The following is an 11,382-nucleotide window of genomic DNA, read 5'->3' as shown; positions in this document are numbered from 1 at the left end:
AGCGTTTTCGTACTTGAAAACAATCCATCGTAGGAGGCCCTTCATTGCCTTCTCAACCACAAGTCGTTTACTTCCTACTGGCCTAGATCTTAATGGAATTTCTTTAAATGTTTTTGAATGGTTCTTTTTGAGAGAGAGGGAGACAAAGCGTGAGTGGGGGAGGGGCAGAGACAGAGGGAGACACAGAATCGGAAACAGCCTGTCAGCACAGAGCCCGATGCGGGGCTCGAACCCACGAACCGTGAGATCATGATCTGACAAGGCGGCGGACACTCAACCCACTGAGCCACCCTGGCGCCCCCATACTCTCATATATCTTAATACTATATGTCTGTAAGCTCACTAATTACAATTTTTTACTTATTGTTTTCCTAATTCTTCTATTTAAAAGTCAATGATCCTTCACTTCTTAAAGATATTCAGGGATAGCGATAAAACGTCATATTCATTAATACGTAGAGATCGCACACAAACACACACATAGATGTTTACTCTTCTTGTTTCCTTCATACAATGTGTCCCGGAGGGAGAATATTTTCCTTCAGCTCAGGAATTACCTTCGTATGTTTTGTGGTGCATATCTAGGGATGCATTTTCCATGGTTTGTGGGACATAGGTTCTCACAGATCGCTACTTAAAAATCCTTGCCTTGAAAGCAAGGAATGAGTGAAAAGGTGGATATTTTAGGCACTCTAGACCAGGCAGATAACATGCTCCCATGTGCATTTCCTTGTTCTCGTTCCCCTTGATCGCCCCTTGTGCTGCTGGTTGTGCAAGTACCTGATATCCTCGGGAGGGAGAAGGGACAAAATGGAGGAACTCTGGGGTCCTCAGTGACCACATGAAGGACTTTAGTCTCCAATCTAAACACACACCCAGCTCTGTCATGTGAGGAAATCTATGGGGACATGCTTTTTGAAATGTGGCGTGTTCTCTGGTAATTCAGCATAACCTAATACACGTACGAAATGTTAACCCGCAAGATAACTTAGAGCTCAGTCTACATCCATGAAAATTGGCTGTTTCAGTCAGTAGGGCATGAGACTCTTGATCTTGGAGTGTGATTTCACGCCCCAAATTACGACTAGAGTGGACTCAACAGATATATGATAAAATAAGTATTGGAAAATGACCCAGGTAAATTAGGCTACAATCACTGAGCTGCTAATTGGTGGGTGGGATGCCTTTACCTCCTCAGTCAGTCCCCGGGATGAGCACCTGAGCAGTCACATAGTGCCAGTGCTGGTAAGGCAGCCACATCTTCCCTCTAGGAGTTCAAGGACTAGCCAGGAAGATGGAAAGAACATGAAACAAAAATGGGAATGACATGAGCAAGGACTCCATAGAAAAATTCAAGGTGCGACAATTGGGTCCTGAGCTCCACCAGGGGAGGGTCTGACAAGGCTGTGCTGAGGAAACGTTAATATTACTTGCCGCAGTGCAAGACGAGTCAGCCCTGCTCAAGTCCGAGGGAATGTATCCCGGCAGAAGGCACAGTGGGGCAGACACTCGGAGGCAGGGGTCGTTGTTTCAGAGGGGACGTGTGAAAGGAGACCAGGGAGACCGGAAAGAGCTGCGGAGGACAGCAGAGAGGGAGGGTGAGGAGGGCCAGGGCCTGGGGCAGGAGGACGTTGTGACTACTCTGCTCTAGTGCCGTGGGACAATATTCCCCCACCCTTAGTGGCTTCCCCATAAACTTCCCACCTCACAGGCCCAGGGGACCAGGAATTCAGCAGGGCTCAGCGGAGGGCTCCTGCCAGAGCCTCTCAGGAGCTTGGGGCTGCTGTCATCACTCAGACAGAACCTGCTTCACTCAACCCCTGAACCCACTTCAGGGTGGTGGCAGGATTCAGTCCACATCGAGTGCCTTAGTTCTTCCCTGTCTGTTGTTGTCTCTCAGGGCTAGGCTGTGTGTACCTGTCCATGTCACGACTCAACACGGGGGTTGGTCCCCACTGTGAGGAGCTGAGAGACAACACAGAGAGTGACAGTGAGCACGTGGCCATGCCATGCAAATTTTATCACCTAAACGTGTTTGGTCTGGGGCCACGGTGCCATCTTCTTTGCAACAGAAATCAAACACTACGTCCATACCACACTCCAGGAAGGAAATCCCACAAGAATGTGTTTACAGGATGTGGGCATCCCAGGGAGCCACTGAGGGGAGGGGAAAGTGAAGACTCTGCTAGGGTCAGTGCCTTGCCCAGAATCACAGACGGGTAGAGAGTCAGAAACAGGCATGACCCCAACTTCATGTCCTCAAAATGGGGTCCTGGATTTGACCCAGGATTTCGAAGGGGGTCTGGAAAAGGGTGTGTTACTGTCACTGGGTGCAGACATGGAGGTGGCGTGGGGGTGAGGCTGAAGAGGAGAGTCACAGAAGACATCCCAGCACGTTCTTCCCTGAGGAGGACCCCCAGGCCAGGGCAACCCACTGAGTGCCACTCTGTCCCCATTGTATGTACCCAGTGGAAAGGCAGGGAATGGCTCGTGGCACACTACTGACAAAGTCTACGTAAAAGAGAGTTCTGTCCTACTAGGCCCCAACTCCAATCCCTTCTGTAGGGATTGCTATAGAAAGTAGAGAACCTAAGCTCCTAGGAAATGTTTGGCCATCCTTCCCTAGGTGGGGATGTGACCTCCTGGGACCCCAGAAAACAAGCACTGGTAAACACACATACACACACACACACACACTCACGCACGTACGCACACCTGGAAGGACTGTGGGCTGGGATCAGAGGAGCAGCAGAATCAGAGGAGGTGAGACGTTGAAGTCAATGTGGTTGGATAAACTTCCAACAGGTGACACCGCTGCTCCAATTTCACAGGTATCATCCCACATATGCCTGAGGACATCCTGAGGACATGCTAGAATGATCTCCATTGGGCGGAAAAGACACGGACCATCCCTGAGAAGCACAGTCGCGAATCTGGGACCAGAAAGAGGTAAGAAAGAAGAGTTCTGTCTCAACCCAGATAGGTCTCACAGCTGGGACCCTGGCTGCCCCCAGAGCTTCTCAGGGGACTGTGGAGAGGGGTGCATTGGTGGAACTGTGTACCGATGTGACATTTCATGGAGAATGGGGGTGAGCAGTCAGCAAAGAGAGGACTATTTGCAAAGGTGTTATCCCAGAGGGGGACTCAGGAGGCGGATCCTAGGCCGTGACATCACTTTGCTCACAATAGGCCCCAGGAAAGCTTGGAACTCCTGTAACCTGGCACCCATGTTCTAGGAAGGTCCCATACCAGGCTCACTTGCCTACAGACACAGAGACTTTAGGATGTTCTCTTGTTGTTTTCCCAGGTACCGGGGCTCTGGATGCCAGAAACCCCAGTGCGCAGGATTACTCAGATGTTGGAGAGGTTTCCTTAACCCACGCTGGCGATGCCTCAGGATGTTTTCCAGGAGGTCACATAAGGTAACACAGAGCAGCCTGGAGCAGGCCAGGTCAGGTCAGCTCATAGCTCTTAACCTTCCCTGGGCACCCCCATCCCCTCATGTTCAGTTTCGGGGAAAGGGGGACATGGGGGCCGGTCCTCCCCGGGACCGGAGCAGGTTCAATGGCAGTGTACCAACTGGTGGACCCATCACGGCCATGCACATGTCATGCTGGGAAGGAGAGTAAGGGATCTCTGAGGTGCCTCTAACCTGTAACAGGTTGAATCCAAGGCCCTCATGCCACCTTGCTTCTCCTCCGTGGGGGAGGTGAGTGCACACTGTGGTGTCATATCTGGAATGAATTCATATGGGTCTGAGGACAAGCGAAAGCAAGCAGACACGGCTTTGAGGACTCCTGCCTGCCTGCCCGCCTGCCTGCCTGCTGGGCACTGTCTTTACAGAGCCACATGCCACAGATGGAGGACAAGCTGGATGAGAGCCCCTGCTCTACTTCCCTGAAGGAAAGGAGGAAGCCCCATGCCATCAGCACGAAGCCCCGCTGGCTCAGGGTGAGTGCAGGTACCAGGGAAACCCAACACCAAGGGCCCAGAGGCAATGCAAAGAATCCCAGGGCCCAGAAAACACACTGCTGCTCCCCTGGTAGCTCTCGGAGACTCCTGGTCCCAGATGAACCTGGAACCCCATCTGCTCCCCAAACATGCCAGCAGGGCCCAGCCCCTGCCACGGCCAGACGCAACGTCACTCTCCACTTATTTGGAGGAAGATCAGAAAAGAGGCGTGAGACCATTTCACGTCCCATTCTGTCTAGAATATATTGGCATTGTTGTACACGTTTCCCCGACGAACGTTCCCAGGGGTCCCGGTTCGCCCGACCATCCTTCCACAACTTCTCCACGTCTGACACACGTTCGTGAGGAGTAGGGAGAGTTTTTACCCAAAGGACATGGGGCTCATTGCATTATGTCTACTGCTCTGCACTTTGGTGGCCAAGCAACACGCCCCTGGGGCCCCTCCAGATCAGGAGCAAGGGCCTTACCACCTAGACAACATTCTGGAAATGTGACCACTCACCTCACCCATTCAGCCCTTCACAAATGAGGGACTGTGACATGATTCCCTTCTCTTGCCATATCACAGTGCTGCACTGAACATCCTACATGTTCTATTATCCTGATCCAACCTTTGCCAGGTAAAGTCCCTGTCTTCGGATCCCCAGAATGGACTGTGCTGTTAGAAATCACAGGGACACTGCTGTTAATGCAGGGAGCTGCTGTCCATACTCATCAAGAAATCTGACCTGAGAACCTAATATGTTCAGTCATTTCCCACCTCAAATTCTCGTGTGAATGCCAAGATCCTTTTCCTACTCTGGGCACCCACGTCTCAGGCTTTCACAAAGTCACTGGGGTCTGGGGGTTTGGTGCATTCTGGACTCCAATCCTCCTGTTGGCCATAGTGCTGTGTCTGATTCTATGTCCTTCCTGTGTTCTACCTCAGGGAACAAAGGTCACACCCGGGGATGATAATGAGAACTGTGTGCGGTGGACCATCGATGCAGGCCTGCTGAAGCAGCGAGTGGAACACCTCGTGCCCGCCTTCCTGGGGACAGACCCCACATATGTCTCCACATTCTTGGGCACGTACACAACCTTTACTACCACCCAAAAGGTCTTGGAAGTGTTGTTTATGAGGTGAGCACCCTGCCCTTCACAGCCCAGTGTGATTCAGCCCCTTAAAGCTTTGAGTCTAAGGAAAGTCACCAAACATCCTTGAGTCTCCATTTGTTCCTCTGATCGGGGTAGAATAACTCCAGGTACTCAATGGGGGCACTGCAGGGAAAGTCACCCTGGCCTGAGGAAAGCTCTGCTGGCAGGTCTGTGTCTCTGCTGGGTCATCTTTGTCCTCTTCCCCATGATCAACTTTCTGCCTCATCCCTCACTCTCGCCAGGTGTTGACTTGGGCTGTTTTCCCATTGGAAAAGGAGACTGGAGGCTCTATCTGTGTGTCTGAGTCCTGGCTCAAACCAGTCAAGGATGCCCAGGATGAGCAGCACGCCCAGACCCACACCAATATGTGTGATGGAGCTGACTGGGTCCCTTAATTCTTCAAACACGCAGGAAGTCCCACTAGGTGCAGGCACTTCTGTAGGAGCTGACTGGGATCCAATGTGCAGAGCGGACTGTACCCTCCCCTCCAGAGCTCCATTCTAGTCAGCAGTCACGGACTCTGGATAGGACAAGACGTAGCATCCACAGGACAGCTCATATGATGTCCTTCTGGCCTCCTCCAGATACGGATGCTTCCTTTCAGAGGCTGAGGAGGATGGCGGAACCCGGGAGCAGGAGAAACTGTGAGTAGGCTGAGCTTAGGCTGGAGGGCCTTCCTTCTCCAAGAGGGCAGTGCTGAGACTGTGCGTGGGAGGGGCTGCAGGACCCAGCATCCCACACGTCTGAGAGTCCTGTGAGAGGGCAAAGTTCTGAGGGCTTTCTCTTGGAGGCAAGGAAAGGGGTTCTGTCCTGTGTGGTAGAGGTAGGGCTGTGGGCACAAGGAGGCAACAGAGGGCGCCAGACACCGCGTCCTCCCTTTAGAGAGTCCAACCCCATCCCTTCCCACTCACAGCCTTGCCTAGACCCCATCAGGGGACCCAGAATAACGGTTTTGGGGAGCATCACGCTCACCACCTTGGGGAACATCCACGGTGCGTGCTTAGCAAGGGTACAGGAGACACAGTGAGGGCTCAAGGATCACATATCACCCACACGATGGGAGAACGGTGTCAGCGGGATGACACCCACATGTGCACTGAGTGCATGAGGCAGCACAGAGGCACAGGTCGTCACGTTGAAGGCATCAGGAGGGTCCCAGCAAGCCCAGGTAAGAGACAGAGTCCGCTTGTCCTGTATTGGTGCAGATTTTCATGGAGCGCTAGGGTATGCAGTGAAGGCACTGACTCACCCCAACACCACCCCTCCACTCACGCACGGACTTGAATTCCGGTGGGAGGTAGGCAGGGGGAGACACCGAGCGGTCTGGCTGGCTTCCCCAAGAAGGACAGAGACCACCACATCATTGGTTAGGGGTTCCCGTCAAACAGAATCTTGACGGTCCCTCTTCAGTGACCAGAACTCTCGTAGGCGGGACTGCCAAATCACAGGTGGACAACGTATAGAACCACCCTCTGGACGTCCAGGAGCAGGAGGCCTAGAGGCCAGGTCCCACAGGCCTGTCCTGAGACAACAGTGGAGGGAACAACCCATGGTGATTGTTCTGGCTATTTTGTATCCCCAGGGCCATCTCCTCCATCCTGGGCACCTGGCTGGATCACTACCCCGAGGACTTTTTCCAGCCTCCAGACTTCACCAGCTTGAAGTTGCTGCAGGCATATGTAGGGGTCCACATGCCGGGATCCGAGCTGCAGCGCCACGCCCGCCTTCTCTACTCATGGCGGAAACACCGTGAGCCCTATGAGCCAGAGCCTCTGGGCGAGGAGGACTCTGGGTGGGAGATGTGGGCATGTGGATGGGATGGGGTATGCCACAGAGAACATGTTTCCTCAGACTGTAGGTGGGCCAGGCGTAGGGACTAGTCTCAGATCACTGTTCCATTAGCCTGCCGTCTGGGAGATTTCCTCCTGGTGGGTTCTTTGACTCAGATGACAATGTCTGCGGGAGAGGTTTCCTACCATGGAATGGCACTCACGGTGATGACACTTTCTATTCTTGAAGCTTTGGCATCAGCTCTAGAGCCCCGTCCAGACATGCCTCTCGAGCGAGCCCCCACTATCTCTGTGGTGCCCACTGCAGCCTCGCGGCCCAGGCTGCCTGAAGCCACCAGTTCTCCTGGAGCTCAGCACGTACGAGAATCGGAGACCCTGACTGCAGTGTCCCCACCAGGGCAGGAGGTACTCCCAGCTCTGGCTGACAGTCAGGAGCTGGAAGAGCCACCTGCCCCTTTGGTGGCCCCAGAACATGAGCAGCCCCCAGCCCCAGCCATAGGGGTCACGGAACGGCTGGAGCAAACACCTCCTGCAGCTGAGCAACCAGCCTCAGCTCCCCAACAGCAGCTCATGTCGGCTGCAGCCCCACAGGATGAATTCCCTGACCTTGTCATTGCGTTCTTTGTCATTTCTGTAGTTGTTATAGAAGCATTTACTGTCCTTATATATTAGTGTTTTATAAATAAAAGATAAACTAAGTTCCAAACAATTTACTCTGATCCTTTGAAATTACAACTTCAAGTGTCAGTACGTACATTCGCAGGAGTTTACACCCGTGACCACTATGTACTCCTAGAACATTTCCATCACAGAGACACGTGGACTACTAATCACCCACGGCTCATTCCCTCACCCCAGTCTCTGCAACCAGCGATCTCGGTTTCTGCTGCTTTAGCTCCTCTGGGATTTCCATGTGTGTGCAAACACACAACATGGCCTGTTGTGTCTGGCTACATGACAGGAGACTGATTAATAATTGCTTAAATATTCAATGGCACTAATATTTTAGTGGAATATTCCACTCAAGGAATCCACTAGAGGAATAGTCCTCAAAGAACAAAGATTAGGTGAAGCCCCCACTTGAAATATCTTCATTATCTGGCATGGGGACCCTCTGAGGTTTGACGCAAGAGCAGAAGCCAGAAGAGAAATGTCTGGACCAGAGCGAATACCTTGAAAATCTTTCATTTTCCTCGACTGGCCATGGTGATATTGGTCTAACGTGCATATTATAAAAACACAAATGAATCCGTCAATATGCCATTTATGCTATTCTATTAGGCAATAAAGTATAAAGTTCTGAAGGGTTTCCTACAGGTGACATGTATTCAGTAAAATGAAGATTTAATAATGAGGACAGGCACCAAGGTGGCTAAATGGGCAAGTTTCCGAGTCGAATTTGGCTCAGGTCATGATCCCAAGGTACTTGAGATCAAGTCCCAAGTCAGGCTCTACAATGCCAGCTTGAAGCCCTGGTCAGGATTCTTCTTCTCGCTCTCTCCAAATAAATAAATAAATAGGAAACAACAAGTACATACGCAGAAAAAAATGTATATTCTTTCAAGAAATATTGGCCCAGAAGACACGGTGTCATCTTCACAGTCCTTTGGCTTTGAGTGCCCCAGGTGTCTGTGTTTGTGTTCATGAGTGGTGTGACAGGTTGGGCATCCCTCCAGGACTATGGTCTTGTACCATGGGATGTCCCCACAGTGGACAGGCACAGTCCTGTCCCCTTCTGCATTCTCAGGGGCCACACATCATCCTTTACTCTGCGTCTCCAGAAGCTGAATGACTGGGCCGATTCCAATATTTTGACTCTCATCATTGTACAGAAAGGTACATGTGTACCGAAACTCTCCCTCTCTGTAGGCGTGTACACCTAGCACAACTTTGGGGAAAAAATTTATATGCATTTTTCGGGCGCTGCCTCCAGGTTCCAATATCTACAGACTCTTGATTCCGTTGGGGTCTTATGTGGAAAGCAGGGACCCCTGGGACTGAGTGGATCCCTGAAGAATCAGGAGGACAAGCCAGCACTGAGGCCATCAGGGTACCTAGGAGTGACCCATGGGACAGGAAAGAAACCACATTCCCTCATTCTGACCTCCTTCACAGCATCCCTGCCCCATGCCCTGGAACACACCCATCCAGGCCCCATACCATGACAAACTCCAACTGCCTGTGCACCTCCTGTTCCATAGCTCTGCTTCTCAGTAGAGCATCCAGTCCCTGCTTTCAGGCCAGGGGAGGATACAGGCTGAGCCACTGCTGTCTGCTTGCTGGCTCTCCTCCCAGGCTGGGTCGCTTACTCTCAGGAAAGCACCTTAAGTGCAGGTCAGGTCAATGAGTTAAAGACCAGGACCTGAAGGTGTTCATCCTGACGACTGAGTGGCAACAGCAAGAACCACTTGGACCTCGGCAAGCCAGAGAGTCCTTTACACAGCACATCAGGAACTCAAGGAGACTGCAGGATGGAGACTCAGACAGGCCTCTGATAGCGAGTCAAGCCCCTCCACCCTTCAGGCTCCTCCAGCAGTGACGCCCAGCACCTGCCAGCCCCATCTTTGGGGAGCAGTGTCCCTGTCATGAGCAGCCACACACCACCCTCTAGTGACCGACCACAAGGCACACAGGAATACTGCAGGGCTCCCTGATCTCACGGCAAAGAAAGTGCCATTCCAACTGACACATCCTCAGAGGATTCCAGACAGATCAGACACAACTCTGTAAAATCCAATGTTTTTAGGTGCCTTTCAGGAAGTCTATGAAAAACATAGGTCTCTTCCCAACTGCAGTATTCTGAGATGAATTCACTGAGTGGTGGAGTCAGGCACTGGGTTCCAGGACAGAAAAGAGAGACAAGGGGCTACCTCCCAAATGCACAGGGCGCATTGTGGGAATGTGTTGGGAAGCCTATGTCAATGTCACAGCTCTCTGGTTCTGGTTTAAAGAAAACATATATACAAACAAACCTTGTTTATGGACTTGTTGGTGTAAAGGAAACATATATCCAAACAAACCTTGTTCATGGACTTGTTGGATTGTATCAACCACAAAACATTTCAGAAAACTTGCATACTCTCACTCCATATATCTTCTTACTCTCATCTAAATTCGATCACATTATCCTATGTTCCCAGGTACTTTTTCACTTATTGGGAGTGCATGATATGCTCTAGAGAGACCGCAGAAACTCCACAACCTTACTGGTAGACCTAATAAATGAATTCAGTCATGTTAAGATATTTATGTCGTTGTACATAACAAGCTTCAATTCTATAAACGAATAATAAAGTATCGGAGAGGGAAATTAAGAAAATAATTTAAAATCACTGCAAGAGAAGAAAAAACTTAAGAGTAAATTGAGCCTACAAACACCTGGGTGGCACAGTCAGTGAAGCATCTGACTTTGGCTAAGGTCGTGATCTCATGGTGTTGTTTTGAGCCCTGTGTGGGGCTCTGTGCTGACAACTCACAGTCTGGAGCCTACTTTAGATTCTGTGTCTCCTTTCTCTCAGTTCTTCCCCACTCATGTGTGCTCTCTCTGTCTCTCTCTCTTTCTCTGTCTCTCTCTCTCTGTTTGTGTGTGTGTGTGCGTGTGTATGTGTGTGTTTCCATGTATCTCTCTCTGTCAAGAAAATGATAGAAAACTTAAAAAAGAAAACAATGACTTTAACCATGAAGGAGAAGACCTTTTTCCTGAAAAGAAGAAATCAGTGGAGAAAGAATTTGAAAAGACAGAAATAAGCAGAAAGATATTCTATGTTAGAGGATCCCAAGAATTAAGATTATCAAAATGTCCACACTACTTAAAGCCATCTACACATTCCCTAGGTGCAATCCTTTCAAACTTGAAGCACGTTCCCAAAAATAGAATTATCCTTCAAGGTGGACAGAAGCACAAAAGGCTCTGAATACCAAAGTCATTGTGAGAAGGAAGAAAACAGCTGGAAGCACCATGCTTTCTGATTTGAAACTAGATATCAAAGCTACAATAACCCAAGCAGTACACTATTGGGGTAAAAGCAGACACTGAGGTCACTGGACCAGAACTGAAGGCCCAGGAAGAAACCCACACATATGTAACCAATTATTTCACAACCAAAGAACCAAGAGTATAACCTGAGGCAAAGGCAGTCTCCTCAACAGGTGGTGTCAGAATCACTGGGCACAGAAAAACAACAGGCATGGAAAAACAACCTGACACCTATTTACCCCACACACAAAAACGAAGTTAAAATGTATTACAGACTTGAGACCTGAAACCAGAAAGTCCTGGATAAGACCTTGGGCAGCAGGTGTGGGAAATCGCACAACGATGTCCTGAGTTGGGAGGTTCTAGGGAACGCTTTGCAGAGCATCACTGCTCTCTGGCCTTCCTGCAAAGAGCCAGCAGCAGCTCACTTACCTAGTTGGTGTGTATCTGGGGGGCAGGCGAGACTTGGCTGATCTAGTGCGTGTGTATCTAGGGGTTGGGTTTTGC

The 11,382-nt window shown here is 50.5% G+C and overlaps 1 protein-coding gene across 3 annotated transcripts in view; it reads left to right on the top strand.

The window, feature by feature from the left end:
• The first annotated feature begins 2,456 nt into the window (after positions 1–2,456).
• The window catches only part of LOC122478440 (ral guanine nucleotide dissociation stimulator-like), a 47,269-nt gene continuing 38,343 nt past the window's right edge, over positions 2,457–11,382 (top strand). For 2 of the 3 annotated variants that reach the window (XM_043572045.1, XM_043572044.1), the window contains exons 1-3: positions 2,956–3,422; positions 3,844–3,951; positions 4,901–5,094. In XM_043572045.1, coding sequence (XP_043427980.1) covers positions 3,285–3,422; positions 3,844–3,951; positions 4,901–5,094 — 440 coding nt within the window. In that variant the 5' untranslated portion in view covers positions 2,956–3,284. The other variant, XM_043572046.1, reaches the window with a different exon arrangement.

This window comes from Prionailurus bengalensis, unplaced genomic scaffold (genome assembly GCF_016509475.1).
Source record: "Prionailurus bengalensis isolate Pbe53 unplaced genomic scaffold, Fcat_Pben_1.1_paternal_pri Un_scaffold_62, whole genome shotgun sequence".
Classification (NCBI taxonomy): Eukaryota; Metazoa; Chordata; class Mammalia; order Carnivora; family Felidae; genus Prionailurus; species Prionailurus bengalensis.
The sequence above is the reverse complement of the archived record's forward strand: the minus strand, read 5'-3'. Positions and strand labels throughout refer to the sequence as shown.